Source organism: Stylophora pistillata, chromosome 1 (assembly GCF_964205215.1).
Source record: "Stylophora pistillata chromosome 1, jaStyPist1.2, whole genome shotgun sequence".
NCBI lineage: Eukaryota > Metazoa > Cnidaria > Anthozoa > Scleractinia > Pocilloporidae > Stylophora > Stylophora pistillata.
Genome location: NC_142519.1, coordinates 13114580 through 13139017, shown reverse-complemented (window position 1 = coordinate 13139017; position 24438 = coordinate 13114580). Strand labels below are relative to the sequence as shown.

At 35.1% G+C, this 24438-nt stretch overlaps 2 protein-coding genes across 4 annotated transcripts; one reads left to right on the top strand and one right to left on the bottom strand.

Annotated features, from left to right (window-relative positions):
* Positions 1-108: 108 nt before the first annotated feature.
* On the top strand, positions 109-2015 carry LOC111343576 (uncharacterized). Its single transcript, XM_022950759.2, has one exon. It carries the CDS (start codon positions 357-359, stop codon positions 822-824), a length of 468 nt encoding a protein of 155 aa, XP_022806494.2. The 5' UTR covers positions 109-356; the 3' UTR covers positions 825-2015.
* On the bottom strand, positions 1880-23989 carry LOC111343575 (calcyphosin-2). 3 transcript variants are annotated; one of them, XM_088738792.1, is made up of 22 exons: positions 23747-23988; positions 22899-23214; positions 21832-21882; positions 20423-20505; positions 20280-20325; positions 19569-19636; positions 18480-18552; positions 17680-17769; positions 17188-17259; positions 16337-16359; positions 15878-15965; positions 15348-15415; positions 12396-12488; positions 11695-11862; positions 11416-11509; positions 10700-10818; positions 9701-9810; positions 8268-8422; positions 6440-6559; positions 4788-4884; positions 4056-4138; positions 1880-3008 (listed from the first exon to the last, which is right to left on the bottom strand). In XM_088738792.1, exons 2-22 carry the CDS (start codon positions 23196-23198, stop codon positions 2919-2921), a joined length of 2091 nt encoding a protein of 696 aa, XP_088594918.1. In that variant the 5' UTR covers positions 23199-23214; positions 23747-23988; the 3' UTR covers positions 1880-2918. The 3 variants fall into 3 exon arrangements, with proteins under 3 accessions (XP_088594918.1, XP_088594925.1, XP_088594931.1); XM_088738799.1 differs by having other exon boundaries at positions 15878-15962; XM_088738805.1 differs by lacking the exon at positions 4788-4884 and having other exon boundaries at positions 23747-23989.
* Between the last annotated feature and the right edge of the window lie 449 nt (positions 23990-24438).

Here is a 24438-nt window from a genome sequence, read left to right as displayed (position 1 = left end):
GACATGTAATATTCACTCCCCCACCCTCCCCCTCTTTATTTTTTATTTTTGCCTACCGCCTTGGTACAAATTTCTTTCTCTCCCCAACCTTCCACTTCCATTAAAATCGAAGATGGGGCCTTAATTTTCGTGAAGAATATACTGAGCACTCGCTGGCCAAAATTAACTCTACTAGCACTTCCATGGATCAACGTATCCCCCTAGAACACCAGGGTCGCTCAATCTTGAGCCCGTGATACAAACTGAAAACATTTCTTTAAACGATCACAGGTGGCTGAACAATTTCAACTCGTTCTGCTCATGAACAACTTGTAGAAAGAGGAATGCAAAGAAAAAGATATAAAATAGTGTAAATTATGGGCCAAAGTTGCAGTTTGATGTACTGCTCTTGTTGGGAAAACTGTGCATGTTGTCAGTATGATTCGGCGATTTGTGGACCTCGATATGCACGGTATCAAAGCGACGATATTGATGTTGACATGGAAAATATTGTGGGTGATCTCCTCGAACTTGATCCTTTACAGTACGACAAGGAAAGTGGAACAGAAAAAATCAACGCTTGGATCGATGGAACTGTTCCTCAAGTCGGATTGCCACCGAGTTTTGTCGCTATCAGCCGTGCTAAGTGCATTAAATATTGGCAAGTGTTACAGACGAAACCCACCGCTAAACTAAGCGGTTCTTTCGTGCGGTTTTGCTTCGAAAAACGTCCAAACGGCGAGCTACCTAGATTACTTATAGAACACAAGGGAAAATCAGTGATCGTGAGAAGTCCTCAGGATCGAATGAAACTCAAATCCAACGAGCCCGAGGTACATGTTTGATGCACGACATTGCAAAATTAGAGGAAATATTGTCAAAAGAATATTTAATGAGCTGATGAATCGCAGGAGCTGTCAGCGATATTGCTGAATGACGTTTATCCTCATGACGAAAGGATGAAAAGAAAAAATCTAGTCTCTGAATATCTCTAGTGCTCCTCGAATGGGTTGTTGTCACTTTTTGTGGGGCCTTTTGTTCATTATTCACTCCGCCAGGACTTGAGATAAGCTGAAGAAAACGAGTGCCTACAGTGACAGAGGCATGACCCTGCATTATTTCAAGCTCGATTTATTTCCATATACGTCGCGTAAGGGAGATAAAAGAAGTTATATGTAATAGTACTAGTAATTTCGGCAAGATTTCCGTATAACCCCATACTTCATTATGCATTCAGTTCTTGGATAAAGGAAAGCAGAGGCAAAACAACAGATTTCCTTTGGGACTACGGCTTTGTTTTTGATTGTTATGGGATTATACGGAAATCTTTCCGTAATTTCAAAGCGTAGTTTGTGGTTATTTATTTCGTATTTATTTATCAGCGACATCGCGCGTAGTTTGCAGACTGAGATTTTCAGGATGTGAAAAGATGAAACACACCTTGGACTTGATCTTTCAATTCATCGTTTTCGGGGCAAATAGTTTTTCAAGAAGCATAAAATTAGAATTAAGTTTCTCGATCGTCATCTTTCATAATTTTAATATACTATTGCGACTACAGGGCGTTTAATTCTCAAAACTTGGGAATTTACATTTTCAGGAAGCAGATAGGCAAGGAGTCTTGATTAAAGTACATGTAAATGATGTTTGAAAAGCCTCAAATTCTTTGCAATGTTTACATTAATCGCTTTTAATAATTCAATCTGCATTTATAGAATGGGGGTATGTTTTGTTGGTAAGGCTTTAAGTGGACAAGGATTATGAATTAAAAACTTAGTTACATTCAATCTGTTAAATGTGTACATATATTAGCCAAAACCAGACAAATGAAGATGTTGTAAGTTATTTATATTATGAACTTTTAGAATGCATGGCTAGCAATGACAAAAAGGAGAATGAATTCCTTCCATTGAGTGTTATTTATTTAGTATATGTACAGCTATCAAAATTCATTCTTGAAATTGATTCTTTCTTGACGGTCAAGTCCTGACCAACAAGGAAGGGTTTCAGTGACTCAATAAAAATTTACTACTCAAGATTGGTAGATTAAAATTGCTGATAACTGTATTAAGTTAGACACAACACTTTTATAACTAAACATGTAAATGCCACAATACACATGCAGAATATGGTAACTGCCCTATTTATGGTCACTGTGTCATAATGCAATTTCTTTTCATGGGGCTCCAAGCACAACTTTAGTTGACTTCTTCTTTTCCCCTGTGGAAATATCACTAAAAATCTATAGTATTCTTCACATAGTTATTTTAAAAATTTTAATCACCTACATGTATAGTGATGGCTGATAATAGCAATATATAACAGAATTATCAGCCAGACAGGACACATTGATAATAACTGAGTCATGCATCATTATGCATTATTTGGGATGTGAGACACTTGCGAAGTTTGGACAGCAAAAAAGATAAAGAATACTTCATTAGAGCCCCATACAACCTTAGCTTCCTTTTAAAAAAAAGCTAAGTTCGCTTAAGTAATCTCCTAACTTTCCATGATCTTCTGACTACAATGGACACCCCTGTTACACAAGGGAAATTCTCTCTTCTATGCTTTAGAGGACATACACCAGTTATCAGACTGAGCATAAAAAACAGGAGAGTGAAGCATGCTCATGCAACCATATAAATTCAATAGTTAACAAATGTAATGTTATGAATAGATGATATAATTGATTGAAACAGCCTGCTTTGGCAGAGTAAAGACATGGTAACCTAATATCATATGGTAAACTAAGTTTCTAATTAATGTTGAGAAGATGTAATAAATAACAGCACTTAGAGTACATTTTAAAAAGTTATAACCACATCGTCATTTGGAATAATTATAGTACTGGAAAACACCATTCCCAAATAACTATGAATCTTCCAGCAGAACGTGGGCTAAGAGTACTGTAAAAAGACACTCAGAGGTCAAGGGGATTAGATACCCCAACAGTTTCTCATCATTGCTGTGAACTCTTGATCACTCTCAAAGCCAAGGCTTACACCTTCAAAGTAATCCTCAAATTCCTGTTGGGTGATTAAAAAAAAAAGGAGACTATATTAGTGATCAGCAATCACTTCCTTCAAAGAAGGTGATTGAATAAAGTTTATGAAATAAATCACAGATGCTGGGTTGTGGACAAACACTCAAGACCTGACAAGTAGATATTATTTAAATATACCAGTAACAATAATATTCTCTTTCCAAAGTAACATTATTAAGTGCTAGGAAATGGGGAATCACAACAATGTTTGCTGCAGAAAGCTAATTTACCTTTGCTACTAAACAGACACTTACAGGATATAAATTATGCATTCTAATGTACAAAGTTAAACACAACCTTAGCCCTTTGAATATTTGTAATATATTTCAGAAACACAATGCTTCCTATAATTTAAGACAGGCCAACTTTTCTATTCCTGGATACAACACAATAACTTATGGCAAACATTCACTATGCTATTTAGGACCTATTTATGGAGTAAACTGACAACTTATGACAGATCAGCCACAACATTAGCTAGTTTCAAAAACCGCATACGTAAGCGTGACCTCAGCTCCCTATTAGATGATGGCTGCAGGGGCTGTGCTCAATGTACTTCTTATTTCCTTTCATATTTTCTTTCATACATGATGACTTAATTTTATTCTTAATTAGGTAATATTCTTTGCAAATAATTTTTATCCATTTTATTTGTGTCCCCACATTAGCATGGGATATCTCCCAAACTAGAAGGTTCTTTGACATGTTAATAAAGTTTCTATCTATCTGGACAGTACTATTCATTTGATGACGGACTGATGAAAACTCTCAGAAGCATAATTATTATGTACGTGTCCTTTCAGGCAAGGAAATGGAATTTGTAGTTGAAAAAGTCACTTTAATGTTAATGCCAGACAAAAATAACAATTTCGTATCCTTCATGATGAGCTGTATCAAATGATTGTGAAATTTTCATTGCCCACCATTTTGGGCCATCTGAAATAATCATTATTTTTCCTTAAGAAAAAGTAGAGGGCCACTTTAGAAAGAAGGGCAAATAATAAGTCCAGTAGCAAAAATGATAACATACTGCATAAGTTACTTGGCCCTTGTTCTCACAAAGTTGAAAGGCACTAAGAAAGGCTTCTTCAATTTCCCATTCCTGAGACTCCCCTGAAGAACAAAATGTAAGGAAAGGATTAAAGTTGTTGTTGTAGCTGTAATGTTAGATATATTGCCTGTTTAAGAATGTAACATAACAAGCTATTTTTATTACTTATTTAAAGCTTGTTTTGGTGGAAATCCTTGGTTATACATCTTCAATAAAAGCAAGTAGGATAATTATTTGGAATTGGTTATGCCTAATACATGACACTGCAGATTAAATCATTTAATGCATTGTATATTATGCTGTGGTTTGATTTAACTTTGAATGAAATCTCAAGCTGAGGTTTAAGTTTTGTGGAACTAAAATTAGATAAACCACTCATAAACTTGAAACACCACCTGTATTACTGAGCCACTTGCTCTACTTGGAAATTATCACTGCACAGAGCAGTAAAAATACCTGATGATTCTCACTTTGTTGGGCATTATGGCACATTTTGTCGCCTAAAGTGAAGAATTTAGCCCACTCCAATGCTTGGTTGATTGTTCAGACTGTTATGTTGTCATGTTTTTCATTTTTTTTTTCTCATCATGCCCTCCAAAGTGTTAATAATTGTTACATTAATACACGTTATGTTCCTAATGGCCAACTCTGAGTTGGGCCCAAGAAATTTTTATTGCTGTGAACATATATAAACGCTAATTCTTTTATTACCTGAAATAACTTTTGGGTGTTTTTTAGTGCAGTAAAACTTTTTTACATCATTCAAATTAACCACGCCACTTTTGTTAGGGTCCAACTTCCGGAACACCTGTTAAACAACACTCTTAGTCAAGTTCAGCATTCATGCTGGTTATAAGTTAAGGGTTACGAATGATTTTACAGAGACAAATCTATATGGTTGCACAAACAGAGTGAGGTTCACATGCATAATTATGTCTAAGCCTCACATAAATTAACGCACTAAAAAGGCTGACACATAAAAGTGTCTAATTAACAATTATTCCACGAGTGCACGTTGGATATGAGATGATAGATAGCCAACGAGGTGCGTAGCACCGAGTTGGCTATAATCCTCTCATATCCAACAAGCGCGAGTGGAATAATTGTTTTATTAAAAACGCCCTCAAGAAATTATTATTTTGTAAGAAGAAACTGGATTTTTTAGCTCCCTTTTGATTTTAAGCTGACGCGTATGCTTACCATATTTGTAGATTATGGTATATTGGCTGATATACCATAATGGCTAAGCCAATAAAAAGTCTTGAATTGCATTATCCGATGATCCACTTTTTAATAATTAACAATTATTCCATGCGCGCATGTTGCTTATGAGATGATAGATAGCCAATGAGGTGCATTAAGTGCCAAGTTGGCTATAATCATCCCATATACAACAAGCATGAGTGGAATAATTGTTTTGTTAAAAAAACACCCCCAAGATATTAGACAAATCTTCTTGACTTTATTTTGTAAGAAGAAACTGCATAGTACAATGTACAGATATTAGATTATGGTATATTGGCTCATATACCATAATGGCTTTAGCCAAAAAAAAGTCTTGAATTGCAATATCCAATGATCCAGTTTTTAATAATAACTGATATGCCCCCAGCCCATATGTAAACGAAGCAACATGCCAGCAATACTATCTGTGTCGAAAAACAAAATGAATGATAATAGGACAATTCTCTACAAAATGTATATTAAATTAAATTCTAAGGGTATGATTTCACAGAGACAAATCTGTATGGTTGCACAAACATTTACTCCAAAGCACAGCCGAGTTCACATGTCTAAGCCTAACATAAAAGCACTAAAATGTTAAGGCAGACACAGAAAAGTGTCTAACAGCTGATATGCCCCCAACCCACACCTAAAGGAGGCAACATGCCAAAAACACTATCTGTGTTGAAGACCAAAATGATAATAGGACATTTCTCTACAAAAGAGAGAAGATCAAAGCGGTTTAATAATATGTCTTTCTCTAAAAGACAATTTAAGTCCTCTCTCTTAGATCTTCACTGGTACAGAAATCACAACTCGACAAGTGGCTTCATCAGGACGTGTCAAATAAAAATTAATAAAATACAAAAAAAAAGGGAAATGTGTCAACCATTAATAGAACTAATGGTTGGAGCACCTTTTAAAGGATGCTTTGTTGCACAATGAATGCAGTTTGTTTTAACATTGCTAGCCAGGGAAAAACTGTGAAGATTGACATGACTGGTCAGGATAAAAGAGGGAAAAGTTCTAATAAAAGAAAGTAAGATAGCGATGTTAAGGGCCACTTGTAATAAAGAGAGCAGAGCATAGATTGGTAACAACTAAATGCCTTTGAAAAACCACCTTATGATTTTACTTACCTTTCTAACAGAGGACTTCCTTAATTCATTCATTTCACCAATAAATCCTCTTGAGAACTCTCCATAATCTAAGAACCCATCTTGATTTATGTCAAGCACATTCCATAAACGATTAAATGTCTAAAGTGTAAGTGAGAGGCACTTGTCTAGTTATTATCTAAAATTCTGTTGTGTTTAACATCAATTAAATCATTCTCAACTTAAGATATACCCATGTTGCATTCCAAGCTTTTAATTTGGGTGGCCCTTAAGATGATTGAAGCACTCAAAAATTAATAATAATAATAATAATAATAATAATAGTAATAATAATAATAATTATTATAACAATGGAGTCAAATCTGAACAGAATCAAAGTCTAATATCTGATAAGAAAAAGCATATCTAAAACTATACAGAAAAGAGAAAGGTGAATGGCAAATCTAGAACCCTATATATAAGGCTGCTAAAATAATAATAATAATAATAATAATAATTGTAATAATAAATAAAAAAAATAAAAATAATAATAATAATACTCCGACCCGTGTATGAGTCAGAGAATGTTATCGGTAAAGCTTATTGGGATGTCCCTATATATGCTGATCAACAAGAGGTCAGGTGCAATAGGGTGGATGCACGCATTGTAAATCATAATGTGCAAGAGAGTTGTGACACTGGAAATGAGCTGCCTGTGGGTTAACAACCAGACAAGAAAGGAGGAAGAGAAGACAATGAAGTACGGACCCCTGCCCTGAGAACTAAGGCAGCAGTTCCCAGGTGAAGCAATATAACATCATAATGGATGCCCTCGGGGGGTGGTCACGGGAGCTGGATGTCATGATGCATGAGCTGGTGGGAGGCAGAAACACAGATGTTCTGTGAAAGATGCAGAGGGCAGTGCTCTCAGGCACGCTGAATATTACCCAGACTTTCAAGGTGGCAGTTTGAGTTCCTGTTAGAAAGAGGACCATAGACACAACGGAAAAGCTTTTTGGGATTAGCTAATGTACATTTATTTTTTACTCCATGGCTCACAGGTTACGGTTTTTGCCCTGTTCTGCTTGATTAGAATGTAACATTCAGTTGATTTCTCTGCGATAATAATAATAAACTTAAATAGCGTTCATATCAAAATTGCTATTTCATCAGCGAAAAAAAAAAAAATTGAGCTACAAAGTAAAGAGGCTTCTACCATCCACATCTACCTCCTTCGCAAAGACCAGTCAGTTTGAAATTAAACATTAGGTTTTTTTAAAGAGCTTTCCATTAATTTGGTGGAATTAGCTTAATCTACTGGATGGACTTTTCTGAGCAATCAGGTCTAACCAAAAAAAAGGTAGTACCCTCTTTGTAACTTGATTTCTAATTCAATATACAAATTCTGTATTTCTTAAGATTAACAGTTGCACAATTTTCCAACAGTGATTACTGGTAGACAACTACAGCACAACTGTGCTGTAGTTAAAATCAGGTAAAAATAAATTCAAACTTTTTTGAAAATAAACTTTTTTTGTGTAACCCTTTACACCCTAACATCAGTGTCCACATTCTCCATCCCCTTCTATATACATTTCCCTTAGTGCTGACGGAGAGAACATTTTTGTCCATCAATCAAGAGCTTGTTAAGACCTACAGTGATTATTTCTTTTATTCTCTTGACCTTGATGTTTGATTCAGGGGTGATATTGTAAGGAGTAATTGGATTCTAGTCACTAATAGAAGTCACAGGGTTAAAAAGGATCATAGGAAAGAAATCATATTCAATTTACCGTAGTTTCAATTGAAACCAGTTTGTACTCTATATAAATTGTTTTTAAGTACAAAAACGACACTGTATTCCATTCACCTGATCAGGTATTCTGATGTGATAAGCCTCTAAAGCTCTTTGGAGTTCAGTCCTATCTAACAGCCCATCTCCTGATTGGTCCATCTTTCTGAAGTGTTGTCCAAGACCCATCATTGTTTTGACAGCCCTTGTTTGAAGTTGTTTCTTGACCATACCTTACAAGAAATAAATCGTATGATAGTATTGTCAATGGCTGGTTAATCATAACTCCCCCCCAACTTTAAGGAAAGTGTGTTTCAACATCAAGGAAATTATACCTGTTTGGTATCAGAATAAAGGATTCTAATGGTGTCTTAAAAATTACAGATTGAAGGGAATAAGATGGCCCAAAAACTACCCACCATTCATGTTTATCTGTGCAATGCTGGTATCATGGTGATGGATGTCTTAGCACTGATACAGCTGTACCTGGTGTACTTTTTGTAACAGTTCTAAATATTTCTGAGCAAAGACCTTAACCCTTTAAATCAAGTGAGTGACCAACACAGAATTCCTCCTTACATTTATTTATCAATACATTATCAAGCAGCCACTAGACGAGAATAAAGAACAGTGTCAAGTAGGTGATGATTAGTCAATCCAATACCAAATTCTCTCAACTAACATGATAACAACTGTATGGCAGAAATTAAGGAGAATTACTAACGAGATCTTGGGAGTGCAAGGGTTGAATACAAAGAGGATATTACATGGCCGCGCGGGGATACAAATTTTATCTTCGAGTGCTGAAAGTATCTCTCACGAGTGAGCGCAGCAAACAAGTGAGAGATACTTTCGGCACGAGAAGATAAAATTCGTATCCCCAAGCGGCCATGTAATGTTCTGTTTATTATATAGATACTGATGAAATTTCCACATAAAAGACAACTTTTTTTATTCATTTTTGAAACAGCAATTGGGTAATTATGTTGGTAACCATGGCCACACCAATATCCTCACACGTGAAAGATAAAAATAGTATCTTCACTGTGTGCAGTGAAGATATGATTTTTTTAGTAAAAGGAGAAATCCTGGTATTTCATCAGTATCTAAGTATATAATAAATTATTTTACAGACTGTCTATATAAATGTCAATCAAAATAGTCTTAAAATAGCAAATTATGTTTCACTTAAATCTCATGAACACTTTAAGAATTTTTACACCTTTAGTAAGACATATCTGGTTTTACCAATTGACCAATTGAAAAGAAGACAAACTTTGGTTTTTATCAAAACCAATAATGCAAGTTTTTAAACTTGAATGGAACTTAAAAGAATTGAAAAGAATAAAAAAATTAAAAAAAACCTCAGAAAATTGACCACCTGTGGATACACTAACTTATCCACATTTATTTATCAGTCATTTCAAAACAATTCAAACCATTGTACTTTGTCAGATCAAACATGTTTCATAATTGCTTCATTGATAAATAGAGATTATTCTTCAGCTCACTTTGTATATTTTTCACTAGCTCCTGCTCCTGCATTTCTGCTTTTGACAAAGGATTATCCAACCTCTCCATTATTGACCGTTTCTCATCAATAGAATGACAGCTCTCATACCTGCAAAAAGGAATAACACATTATTCAACTAACAAGAATCATCAAAAAATTATTTAATATCTAATAACATATTTTCAGTATTTGAATGACATTAGATTTTGTTAGACATTTAAGAATAAATATAAGCAAGAAAAGCACACAATGTTTCAATGACTCCATGTCATCATTCTCAAGTGAGAAGAGAATAAAAATGAATAGTTAATGTATACCGTATGAAGGTGACAAACATAAAAAGTTAAAAAATTTTTTAAAAATTTAAATCAATAATTGCGTGTGTTGAGTTTAAAAATGTAAACTATTAAATAAATAGTTTTGCAGGTATGGAATCCGATTGTTTGTTCAAAGAGGGCTTCATCTTCTTTATGAAAAGCATTTCATGAACTAAACAGTCCAGTTTCCCGGTGCACTTTTTAAGAACGTTGAAATGCTTGGTCAGGTCGCCGATGGTTTGTAGGCTGTGGTCATTCTTTAGATGTTTGCCGATGGCTGAATTATGGTGCTCATTAATATGTTGATGTAAATGCCGGCTGGTGTACCCGACGTACTCTGCATCACACAGATCACATTTATAATTATGTACAACACATTGTTGGCTAACTATAGGAGGTTTAGGCTCACATACTCTGAGATCTTCACAGATTTTGCAACTCTTGAACACGGGATGAAGGGTGTGATCAATTTTGTTGCTTAGATCTGATAATTGCCTTTTCACTGTGTCAGCTGACTTTTGATCTTTAAAAGGCAAAACCACTCGGTGAACAGCATTTTCGTTGATGGATAATTGAGCTTGCACTCCAGGGTTTTCCATATTTTCAGTGTTTTTTTTTTTTATAAAGAACAAGGAACAACATATTAATGTAACTAGATTTTCCTGTGACCTGTCACTTACAGTTGTGCTTCTCTGGCTTCTTCATCAACCTCAGAAATTCTGAACACCACGACTGGTTGGGTTCTTATGCTCTGGGGAAGCGATGTTTGCTGAGACGTCAAAAACGATAAATTGCTGCCCTGAAATTGGAAAACAAAACAGTCAACATTTCAGCAGTGGTATTTCATTGATTCTTCAGATAATTATAGTTCAGTGTCTTTGAGTGTTTAGAAATCTGATTCACCCTGTGTGGGACAACACCCAATTTTGGGGAAGCCATGTTTTCCTCCCTAACCCTTTCACTGCCAAGATCTTATTCACAATTCTCCTTAACATCTTCCATACAATTCTTATGATGTTAGTTAAGAGAATTTGGTATTGGATCAACAAATAATTCCCTTATTCTTGTTTTTTCTTAATTCTCATCACTTATTTGCTTGATAAACTACTGGTATTGTACTGAGCAATTCTGTCTTGCTCACTCATAGGAGTTAAAGAGTTTAATTAAATAGGTATAGTAAGTTACTTGCACTTTAAAAGGTGCAGACCCAAAGCATTTTGAACAACTATGTATATTAAGCACTATAGACTGAAGTTTGATTATCGTTGTTATTATAATTATCATTATTATTATTATCAGTTGATATGGATAATTTTGTGTCAAAATCAAATTTGCTAAAAAAATTCCTAGGGTTCCTTTGGCTAACAAGTTGTTAGTAGCAGTTAAAAGGACATACCACATGAATATCGAGCAGAGTGTAAGCTTTTCCCTTATTCCTTCCCTGAACATGGTTGTAACATCCTCGCTGAATAAAAGGGAGTGCTGATGACCTAAAGGAGGGAAACAACATGTTGAAAATGAAAAAAAGAGGTGCATAGGAATTTTTAACAATTTTTAATCTTAACTCATACCAAGTGCAAAAGTTTGTCTTAGTGAAAGTGCTTTTATAATAATCTCAAACAGTTTAAGTCCTTATGCTGTCAATTATGAAATACACTTTCAAGCAAATATCAACCTTGTGCCAAACTGGTGAAATTCATAGAGTGTTAGTGTTCCATCTGCTGAGAAGAAGAACCCATTCAGTTCTCTATGAGCGTCACGACCATTCTTAGTCACAATTCTGGCTCCAAAACGCACCCTCTTGGAAAGGGAATTTTCTGTGCTTGGACCTTTGGAAGGACTCCTGAGAAGAAGGATGGAGGGCAACTATTACTCAAGCCTTTCAACATCAGTGAATTATACAGTGTATCAAAGATGAATATTGTCTGCAGTCCCCAGTCTTCCTTTTGAGGGTCACTAGAGACAAGATGACTCTTGACTTTGGCAACAGATTCACATTAACCACTCTGTTCATTTGTGATATGATGTTCTTATCCTCAGAGACAGAGAGTGAATTCAAAATTATAGTGACTCGATCCTACATTCTTCACTAACTGATGAGAAGTAATTTCAAATGAATAACGTATGGTTTCTAGCGAGTTATTTAAAACATTGTGGGAACAAGTCATACAATCATGTAACTGATTGCTTGTTGATTGAGAGAAACAGTTTTAACTGTTAGGAAAAATGCAAGAATCCTAGCCAAAGAATATGATCATACAGTGTAAGATCAAAAAAAAAAAAAAAATTACACATATAAAGCATTACCAGTTCTTCAAATGTTTTCTCTAACATACAGATTTTTCTCAAATCTGTTTGGGGAGTTTTCTAATATACCTTGTGTTATAGAATTCCATTTGCTTTCGCTGTTTGGGTCCCAGATCAGGGGGAATAGTGCTGTTGTTTTTCTCTGGATCAGAGACAGTTGCCCTAGTTGTAATGGAAAATTTTGATAAATAAATATTATTATGGATAGAGTCATTGTGAATGACAGAAATGAAAGCCTCAACAGGACTATGCAGAAGCATCATTCCAGAACAAAATATAATTATTATAATTAGTGAACTAATTGATATGCCTAGCTAGTACTGGCCAAGATACTGACAAAGAAAGAAAAGAACATCTTATGCAATAAATTAAAGTAAGACATGTATATATTTATAATATTATGACACATGAAAAGCCCCTATCTTCCTTTTTCTCCAAAGTGGCATTTTGTGTTCAAACCTCTACAATTACTAACTAGGGGTTTTAGCAAAAAAAAAAAATAAAAAATAATAATAATAATAATAATAAAATCTTTATTACCGTGTCAATGTATTTAGCTCATAGAGCTAATTGGGGACACCTACTTACTAAATTAATAAAAAAAAAAAACTATGTACAGTATCATAATAAGTAACAATACAGCCGATAAACTATGCATTAAAATTTTAAAATATTTAGAAATATCTATAGTGTTCAGATAACATGAAAATACTTGTACCATGCAATTAATTAAAAAAAAAAAATAAAAAATAAAAAAATAAAAAAATCACGTGCTGCAAAGATTGCAGCAGTTGCCACTGTCTTCCACTAGGCTGACCAGGTCAACTCTACGGATTCTAGTTTTAAAGATACTAAGGCTTGGTAGTTCACGCATACCATTTTCTAATTTGGACCAAATATATGGTCCTTGATACCTTAGTGTGTGTTTACCATAGCGTATAGTGTTAAATCGTGGTATTTCAAAGTCACTATTCCTAAGGTTATAACGAGTACCCTTTCGAGTAAATATCTCAGATATGTAGCTGGGTACTAGATCGTTCTTTACTTTATACATTAGTGTTGCTATGTCCTGTAAGCGTCTATTATGAAGCGTAGGTAACTTAGCACGCTTAAGAAGTTCCTCATATGTCTCTGTTGTTGTTTTGAAGACCGCACGCAGGGCTCGCTCTTGGATGCGTTCGATTTTGCGCCCATCTGAAGATTTACAAAAGTTCCAGACTAAATGACAGTATGTTAAATGTGGCATTATAGCTGTTTTATACAGTATGAGCTTAGCTTGGCATGGTATTAGGTTACGCAAGCGCATGAGGACTCCTACTTTCTGGCTGGCTTTAGTGCATATTTCGCTAATGTGTTGTGTAAAGTTAAGGTTCTTGTCTATATTTACTCCTAATAGCTTGATTTCTTCAGTTTTCCTGATCACGTCATTGGCGATGGTGAGAACGCTGCCCTTCTTATCTGCATCTATGTTTCTTGGGTTAATCGTAAGAGACTGAAACTTATCTGGATTTGCCAAGAGGAAGTTGTCCCTATACCATAACAGTGCTTGTTGACCCTGATTCACTAGAGTAGATTCGACTTCTTCATAGGTTTTTCCTGTCACATATAATTGGTGGTCATCAGCATAGAGCGTAAGGTTTGAGTCAGGGATATGAAATGCCATATCATTTTGGAACATGTTCCAGAGGAGAGGGCCAAATGACGATCCCTGAGGACAACCACGTTCCATAATTCTCCATTCACTCGTGTGGCCATTTATTTTTACTCTGTTTAGCCTGCTATCAAAAAATGATCTAATCAGTTCAAGTGAACTGCTATTAAAACCGTAGGCATCCAGCTTTTTTAGAGTGAGTGGATGGCTTAACGAGTCAAATGCTTTACTCATGTCAGCAGATAATATTGTTACCAGCTCTTTTCTGTCCACTGCAGACCTCCAGTCTTCAATCAACATCAGCAGGGTTGTCTCACAGCTGTGTTGTTTTCTATAAGCTGTCATCCTGTGGTACAGAGCAGGGTCATAATGTCTGGTCACTTGTTTGCTTAGTAAATGTTCAAAAATCTTGTCCACACATATAAGTGAAGTGATTGGACGATAGTTCGATTTGTCTTGTCTGTCTCCCTTTTTAAATACAGGGGTCCATTCGCCTTTCTTCCATTCAGATGGCCACTCGCCTAAGTCAATGCAGTTATTGTAAAGTCTAGTCAGGGATGGTGCAATTCCTTCAGCCACTCCCTTAAAGAGTTTTGGTGGTGCTGTCACATCCCACCCATACGACTTTCTTACATTGAGATTTTTAAGAGCACACTGCACTTCCTCTTTGTTAAATTCTTTGAAATGAAATTTATTCCCCTTGTAACCGCTTTCAATAGCCTTGACACTACTGTGGTTCCTATGATCATTCTCGGTTAGGCTGGTGATATGATTGCCTCCTATATTCGCTGCCACCGTAAAACTCAGAATCCATAATTTCCACATCAATTTTCAAAACATATTCACAAATGATGACTTGTGGTAGCACGTACAAGAAAGGTATCCCTTTTCTTTGCAATCACATGAAATGATTGAATGAGATCAAGACAGCGGTCTCCCAATGTCCAGCATTCCTTCTAGGTTCAAACAAACATTTTGGGGCTTCTCAGAAATTAGGACAATTCTTGACTAATCATATCCCACCATGCAGTTGCTTTTCCTGCTTCCCCACAACTAACATAATTGAACCAGAAGGAAATGAAACTCTTGTGTCAATGGATTAAATGTTTAGATGAGGGTAGGTATGAACATGCTGACATAAGCTTGAGCCATAAAAGATAGTGTCTTAATTTTGCTATTGAGCAAATGCATGTCATAGCATGAACAGTGAATTGATAGAGTCATAATTATACTTTTAGCCAATAATTATAAGTACTAATTTTTAACATTAGCGGTAAATACATGTATAATAAAACATTCAATCATGTTTAACTTCTCAGTTCCCTAACAAACAACCCTCAGATGGAATGAATTGCGCACTCTACATGTACCTTGACAACTGATCCACCAGAACGGTTTCTGCAATCAAATCCTTCTTCTTTTCTGAGTGCAAATTTTCCTAAAATTAAACCATCAAATCAAGTGATAATAACAAATTATTGTAATTTCTTACATCATACAAGTCATATACCTTTTCTGCCTGCCAAAAGATCACTTCAATCTTTCATTCTCATAAAATTAATATTATAATTATTCTGTTAAGAGATTTATTTTGGTCCAACAAGAAGTCAAATACATATTCAAATTATAATAAATCGATGAGAGAAAATGTGTCTATAAAAATAAACCCAATGTAAATGAAATAGCAAAGACTGCCATTCAGATATTTTTTAAGGGGCCAGTCATGAAAAACCTTAGGTAGCAAAGGACTGAAATTCATTTCAGATCATGACAAGTCTATCCCTGCTTTGTCTGATAAAGTTGCTGGCACCTCTGGTACAAGCAGCCCATGAAAACACCAGCTGCTGGTGCTTTGAAGAACTCAGTGTTTAATATCCTTCAAATCTAGTATACTCAATACCCTTTCTTGTCTTGTCTTAAGCTGAGCCAGCTCTCGCTGTGTGTGTGGTTGCGTACTCCATGGTCTATTATGCTTATTGGCCAGGCTGCTTGGGTAAAGACAATATATTGGAGAAAGATAAGTCAAACTCTATCTGAAAGGAAAGGTCTGTTAGAGAAATCATTTACCAGTTACCGTACCTTTCACCTCCACCTTATGGATTCATGAAATTATAGCACTATATAACAACAATTGAGATCCAAAATTGTAAAATAATCATGTGGTCTTTCCAAAACAATCTTAAATTTCCAGTCACAACTTAAATGGGTTTTAACACCTTAATAATTAATCATCGATTATAGTTATAATTTCTACAAATTTAGACCAGTAGTTGCATTCTATAATATCATCATGATTCAGTGCATGTGAATTTAAAGAGGCAGAAAACACACAATGATGTTTTGACCAATGTGAACTTACTTCCTTGTGTAATTGGTATCCACCTGCAAAAAATTGAAAAAAGATTAAATTTTGTATTTAAATATTTAGGACAAAAGTACAATTTACTATTAAGAATGTGCTTCTAGGTATTGCTGCAAGGTATTGGATAGTGAATGAGTAGTAAGTTTTAAACTCTTTATGGTCTTCTCAGATCTTGTACAAGATATGCAAAGCAACTACCGGTTGTTCACCAAATATGTAAAAACTGTACAAAGCACACTTGAATTACACAGTACAGTCAGTCAGTTAGTTGTTACAGGCTATTAGCTGTTAGTAACATCTCAGTTGTGGTCTTTAACACTTCAAGCAATTGTACACATTGTCCACTTTAACATATGCATACAAGGATTGATGTTTTCAGTGTGAATCTAGATGATGCGTATTTCATAAATCAACAAAACAAAATGAATTCACCATGTATGGATTATTCAAATCAGGTTCTGTTACAGTACTGTTATACTCTGTCAGTGACAAGTTTTGCAAATTAAGTCTGGTTTTCAAGACACCCAGGAGTAAAATATATAAATGGGTACCACTAAACTTCAAGGGAAACCTGATAGAATTCTGGGGTAGGGGGTGGGGTTAACAAATGATTGACTGGCTTTTCATCCAGGGGGATATTAAAAATACTGTCTCACATTCACTTAATTATGTTTCCAAAACTGGGATAAGCTTTGACTGAATGGGACACTTGGGTCAAGAGCAGATGATTTTTTTAACTATTTTTTTTGATCTATGCTTATGACAAGAATTACATTGTAAAAAAATTTGTGTCAAAAGATTGTATTTCAAATCTAAGAGACAATTAAATTGATAATCCTTTGATTTACCTTGAATGGCTTCTCTTCAAATCTGACATCAGGATGGACATCTCTATTCTCATCATGGCCTGCTTGAAAAGCCTGAGAAGAAATTAGTACAAAGATCAGAGCAAAATTAATGTTACATGTAATCTAAGTTAAAGCCTTGTTATCCATCTATTAAGAGAACTCCTCAAACTTGATGTACTGGTGGTTACTAACACACAGTTATATCTTTTGTCACACAGTAAATAAATGCAAAACACTTATTAATTAAATATATATTTGAGAAAAAACAGAGGCGCTTGCATTATATGCATTGTCATAAGAGAACAGCAGCACCTTCCCTGCTTGATGCATGTACCACAGTAGTACCTATTTTCATTGGTACTGGCTGCATGATCACGATTTTGCCAATGGTTTGCCATCGTGTCTACCACTTTTCTAAGAAGAGTAATATAATCATAAACTTGATGTTGTTGGAGTGTACCATAAATATCAACTGAAATATCATAGTCAAACCTTCTGCAAGCAATCATTTCCTTGTGACCTCTTCAGATCAAGAGGAGGTACATCATCCCCTGGCTTCTTTTGTGACTGTGTACCATGACCCTGTTAAATGTAATGAATCTAATAATTTAATGCATAAAACTTAACTACTAACAATAATTTTATATGGAAGATCATTTCCTTCTCAAATGTTGGAATCCATTCTATATAAATTATTGTAAAATTGATAATTTATTGGGGTGCAACTTTGGAGACTGGTAAAAACAACATTGATTGTAAATATTAGATAAAAATTGTTCACAAATTATTTAATAGTTGTTAACTACTCGGTCCTGTAAAAATAAGGTTCTTTATTTTCACACACACTAATCCAAGTAATAATAATAAATGTAGAGTCAAAATTCACGTGTTTTATACCTTCGGGCATTTTGCATATAATTACCGTCACATTACAATACACACTAATTAGCAACGATTCTGTTGTGATAAATCTAAATGGCGGCGTGAATTGCTGATTATGCAACACTAGTAAGAGTAAAAAAGTAAATTTTACTCTAGCTTAGCTTCATATAGCTTTAAGAGCCATTTTTACCTTTGCATGCTATGGACCATAATGCTAGTAAGAAAGGACATGAAAAAAACTACCACCATGACCTGTTCTTCATAATTAGTACAAACCCAGTAGAAATCGATGTTTAACTCAATTTGAAACTCAATTTCCTACAGCTTCTTTCTTTCTTTCTTTCAAGTTCAGAGAAATAAGCCACAGTTTGCAACAATAGGACTAGTTACATGACTAAACTTACAATTACCTGCTGCAACCCCCCTCCTTTAGGTTTCGCTGGACTGGGGTGAAATCTTGAGCTATGAAGAGGAGTTCCCCAGCTACGAGAGGTTCAAAAAGAACATGTTCAGAAATTAAGTATATTTCAGCCATAAACATCTAAACTACAGCCATTTTTTCCATTTATAATGCTCCAGGAAATAAATTAAAGCAGATAGCTGCATAAAACCCGTGATCAACTTCTATGGGAACTTCCATCTACATGACTGAATGAAAATGAAGTTTGGGAAATTTCGAGTGCACAGTACATGTAAAAGGTTTATGGTAACTGTTAGACTTTGAGTAAATGAGGAAAAATGCTCTTCAGAATCAATAAACACTCTTATGTTGATTGATGATGCCAAAGATCAATATTAACTGGATGCCCAAAGAATCCAATGCCTTCAGAGCTCAACACTAATGGTAGCCCACTATAGCCACAGACTAGTAGAAATTCAGTTTTGGCTAGCTAGTGATTTTTGATTTTCACAGGCCACTTTGGCTAGTAAACAAACTGAAATTGTCATAACATCTAAGATTTCTCGAGCCACTTGGCTATAGTAAGTTGAAAAGTTAGTGTCGAGCCCTGGCCTTTAAATATTGCCAGTCAGCCCCCGCACGCCAGCTGTTTGCATCAATAAAACACTGTCTCATCAACCCTACCTGAGTTAGCAAAAAGAAAACTAAAATGGGTGGGTAAGGGTCAGGGAAAGAATTGCTAAAAATAACTGCTCAAGGACTTGAAAGAAATTTAGCTACCATGACCATGCTATTATTCCACATAAGCCTGTACTTGTGAGTCTCTCAGCTGACCACAAGAACATGCTATGCATTGAGGTTCATTGCATGCATCTATGGTTGAATGAAATTTAACCAAATAAGACTGGATATGCTGTGATGAAGGGCTAACGCTCGAAACGTAAGCTTTTAAACTCTTTACTGTGGCTAATTTACATTATCAACTTAGTTGATAAAACCAAATTACCTTGTTACCCCCACTGATGCAGCACCAGTGACAGTTTCTTTAGACCCCCTTAACACATGAAAGGTTGTATCGTAAAAATTAAAGCAATCTCACCTGATTAGACTGCTATTGGAATCTGGTGTGTGTAAATGGGGACCATCCTGTTCTATTGGTTCAAGCAACTAAAATTGATAAAAAGATTGTATAAACAAAGGGGAAAATTTTATAAATCCAAACAGGGTTAAACTAAAAATTAATTTTAATTACCAGACTGAGTTTGTTTAAAAAAATGCAGCAGTGATTGCATATGACAGAACAAAAAAACTAAGAGAAAAAGGGGTCAGGAAAAAATGAAGTATATCTGTAGACTCTTGACTAAAAAGCATTTTCAGGTAATGTTAAATAATCAATGGTGTTAAGAGAATAGTCAAGATTTTGAGTTATTAAACTGTGTTACAAAATAGGCCAGAGGTATTGAGTTTGGAATAGCCAGCACATTTTTTCAGAGCAGAGGGTGAAATTCACCAGTTGCTGGCTTATTTTGACAACCTTGCCACACTTTTGTCTTTTTTAAAGCATCTCTTTATTGGATAATGTTTCAACATTGTCTGCAAAGGTTACAAATAGATCTTCTCTGGCCATTAAAGCATCAAAATACATCCCCATCTGTAGGTTGGAGGTTAGCACTATTTAAGTATATGTTGTGCATAAAATATATCGCTTCAGAATGAATTTCTTATTAAATATTCCGTACAATGTCATTGAACAGACTGTATATAATTATAGTACTTTTTTCTATTTACACTTATAAGTCATGCACAATACCTGGTAATTATCATCGGCAAGATTTCCAAGGTCTAACTGAGGTACCCTGAAAGTCAAATTGCAGGAAAAAAAATCACTTTTTGATAAAAAGTTATAACTTCGTCAAACACACACAAGTAAAGATTGCAAAATTTTTCTTGTACCCCTGAGGTGCCTTTCTTCCACCCATGTGACTCCTTGAGAAAACTTGGACCTCCCTAGGCTGATCAGCATAATTTGGATTTTCCTTAGGAGTACAGAAATAACAGAAATTATACTGAATCTATACTTCAATAATTATTTAGCGGCAATTTACACTGTAAGTCTTAACATTTGATTTGTTCCTAAAAGAAAACTTCCAAATCTTTTGAACTTTGTTGGCAATTATCAAAACTTGGGTGCATTTTTGTAGAGGGAGTTTAAAGAGATAAAAGTCATGTAAAATTAAAAGAAACAATATAGGTGAAAAAGAAATTAAATTACTAATCAACTGATACAATTGAGAAATGAAGAAATTTGATTAAGTTACATTTTAATACAAATGACCAAAACGTTAGATGCATTAATTCAAATTATTAAAAATAAATTGTCCAGAAATTTAATGATAGAATGATCGAGACTACTTATACAAAAGTTGAGACAAATCATCTGCAGGAATGAAAAAAATTGCCATGAACATTACAAGACTTAGTGTGCAACATAATCATTAATGGAAGGCCACATCAAAAAATACTCAAATCCCTAATCATTCTGTCTTATTGGTAGCAGTACCCATTTAGTTCTTTACTGAATCAACAATTAGCTTTAGTTGATGATATTATGTATGATTATGATAAGGAGTAATAATTATTATCCTGGTATAAATACTGGTACAAATGAAGTGTACAGTCTAATAGTTTGTGGTTTAATCCTTCAGCTACCATTTTGAGAAGGTCTATTATACAATACAAACCTATATTATAATACATTATTATATTTTAATATATTATACAAACCTTACTTTTATATGTATTACTTCTAAGACTGTCATAGCTGATCTTTTCTCTTACAAAAGCCTATTTAAAATATGTACAGGGCTCAACACTAACTTTTCAACTTACTAGCCAAGTGGCTAATAACAACTTAGACATTAGAACAATTTCAGTTTGTTTATTAGCCAAACTGATAAAGGCGGATAGTTTCTAAAGAAACTGTTTGGGGCTGCGTCGGTGGGGTTAACGAAATAATTTGGATATATCAACAAAGTTGAAATGGTAAATTGACCACCGTAACGATTACAAAAGCTGAGCAGATGTTTCGAGCGTTAGCCCTTTGTCGGAGCGAATGACAAAGGGCTAACGCTCGAAACGTCAGCTTTTGTAATCGTTACGGAGGCCAATTTACCATTTCAACTTTGTTAATATATCCAAATTATTAGCCAAACTGACAGGCCAGTAGAAATTGAAAACCAGTAGCCAAAACTGAATTTCTACTTGTCTGTGGCTAGTTAGCTACCATTAGTGTTGACCCCTGAAATATCTTGAAGTTCATAATTAACATTTATCACTGTTACATGACTCTGAAAAATATTGACCTTGGCTAAGTTTCTAGCAGCATCCAACTGAGATTTTGTGATCACTGAAGCCTGGAAAAGAGAGCAGTTCCAATACCATGGTGATTACTGTATACTCAAAACATAACTATGCAATGAAAGGCCTGCCTAATTGAATATTGTGAATAATAATACTAATCTAAGATGTTTGACATGCAGAGGCATAGTCAGGTTTTCAACGTGAACTTTTCTCATCTGATTGAAATATAAATTTTTTCTTATTTCTCTTAAGATTCATAACTCAAAACATCCAATATTCATAAACCTAAACATTACCACATGTTAAATAAATTCATTGTGAACCATTCAGGTGTCTTCTTAAGTTTTCAGATTATGTAACTGTACACTGTATGCTATTCCTTTATAGTCATTAGCACTGTGACTGAGGTCCACCAGAGCCTTAGTTCCCTGGGAAACTTGATAACCCATCAAGTGTCATAATACGCTAAATGTGACTAAGGTATTCCATGGTGGAGAAAACACAAAATTTATGGCCCTCTAGACTCACATTGTTCTAAAACCCCAGATAATGCATCTGAGAGGAAAAATCATACTTGGGTGTGTTTTGATACTTTAGAAGCCAGAGAAAATTGAATTGTAACCTCTACAGACAATGTTGAAACATTATCAAATGAACGGATGTTTCAAAAAAGACAAAAGTATCACAAGGTTGACAAAATACTTCTTTAAATTATAACACAGTCCAGTTACTCAAAATTTTTTTTTAGTATCTGGTATCAGCTTGACTATTGTCTCTATGTAGATTGATGAAGCAACAAATTTTCCTTAACTATAGGGAATGCATCTAGCTGGTAGAAAGTAGAATTCTTGACATAGGATCAGTCTTACCAATCAAAGGTATGAGGTGTGCAAATTATCCAATTTGAAATATTTTCCCTACATAGTAAATTGAAACAAATTAACCATGACAAATCAAAATTCTGGAGATAAAAATTTTAATTTCATCCTTGCTTGAACCCCTTTGTGGCATTATCAATCAGATTGTGCATTATTTTATTTCTAATGCATATCAATGTAAATAGTCTTACACTTGAAGTCAGTCCTGCTGCCTTCTTTGGAGGGTGCCCACTTACAGGGCGTGGTGCCTCTGGTGTGGTGCGGATTGAGCTTGATTTAATACTGTTTCCATGGGAACTGACTGTAGTGTTAGCATCAGGGTTTTTCTGTCTGGGGCTATCATCAATACCAAATATGTGAGATTTTGTGCTCCCTCCTCTCCCAGCACTACCAGGTTGTGCACGACGTCCACTAGGTGGCCTTTGATGACGTGATGTAGATGTGCCAGTTACTGAGAGATTAGGTTGGGAATTGCCTTGCCAAAAGCTCATTGTGTCAGTGCCATATCTTACAAGTTAATGTTTACAAAGAAGATCAGACAGTGAAATAAGTATCTAAAGGAGCCTTACAAACTTTGATAATTTTTCTGCACAGCCCCATTCTGTTCTAAAACAAAGCTGTAGTCCCAAAGGCAATCTATTGCTACCGCCATTGTTTTCTTTTCTATATTAATTCAATAACTGTATGTACCTGTCTATGGGGTTGTGTGGAAATCATACTCATATATTTAATTGGTTTGAGCATTCACCACTACAGAAATGAATCGTGTTTTGTACAGAATCATCAACGACGACATGATCACTAGAAAAACTAAGCTCAAATCTTCAGGAAGAGCACAGTAACCGACAACTGCCTACGTTGTACATTTCAGTAAATTTCAAAGTGATGATTTAGCCATGACAAGGGATTCACTTCGCTAAAATCGAGTTGACAACTGAACCAATCCGATTATAGAGGACACAACTGAACCAATCCGATCATAGAGGACCGAATTTTAAATAAAGTATTGGCATATTAAAGAAAATGCAAAGAAGTTTACCTCAGATTATCGTTGATACCCCGCCATTGACGTTCTACGTTACTTCATGTTTTTTCTCAAAATTAGGGCTGTTCACGAGGGGGATTTCAACAAAACTAACGACTTAAGAATTAAGTAAGTTTCTCCATTACAATTTTTTAAATCAAACCATACTAAAAGTCAGTCAGCTGTTCGAGTTGGAGTGTAAACAGAAATCACAACAGAAGGAGAGATACTGAACAACAATGATTGAGCCCGCATGGAAATTAATAGATCTAACAACTATGTCATGTACCTTGCACAAGACGTCTAACAACGAGAGACCTTTCTCTCCGTTGCGTGACACTAGGGACAGTCTTCTTAAACACGAAGGCGCGCCATAAAAGGAGCCTTAGGTCCCACTGGACCATTTGACAATCAACCGTCGTGTGATGTAGAACTCTTAGAGTCAAGTCAGCTTGAGCCACAGATAATACAAAGCAGTGAACAGCGGGCGCATTCCTCAAAATTGTTTTATATCTTCATCACAATACAAGAATTTTTGAGATTTGTATTTCCTTTCTCCAATGGAAACTGTCTTTATTTGTGGTGGTAAATTTGAGATCGAAGTAGGTGGTTCGCACGTTACCTCATGCCACCATGCTGGTGGAAGTAAACAATAGATATCTCATTAGCTCCTTTTGTTCGTCTACCAGCATTTAAATTGACCCGCA

Bases quoted from the DNA above. Each gene is read 5' to 3' on its own strand.
- LOC111343575 (XM_088738792.1), bottom strand. From the start codon at position 23,198: ATGAGCTTTTGGCAAGGCAATTCCCAACCTAATCTCTCAGTAACTGGC. The intron at 6,560-8,267 runs GTGAATGGAATA...CTTACACTTTAG, and splicing joins ACATCAGAATACCTGATCAG to ACATTTAATCGTTTATGGAA. The intron at 4,139-4,787 runs GTAATAAAAGAA...TTTGTTCTTCAG, and splicing joins ACACCCAAAAGTTATTTCAG to GGGAGTCTCAGGAATGGGAA.
- LOC111343576 (XM_022950759.2), top strand. From the start codon at position 357: ATGGGCCAAAGTTGCAGTTTGATGTACTGCTCTTGTTGGGAAAACTGT.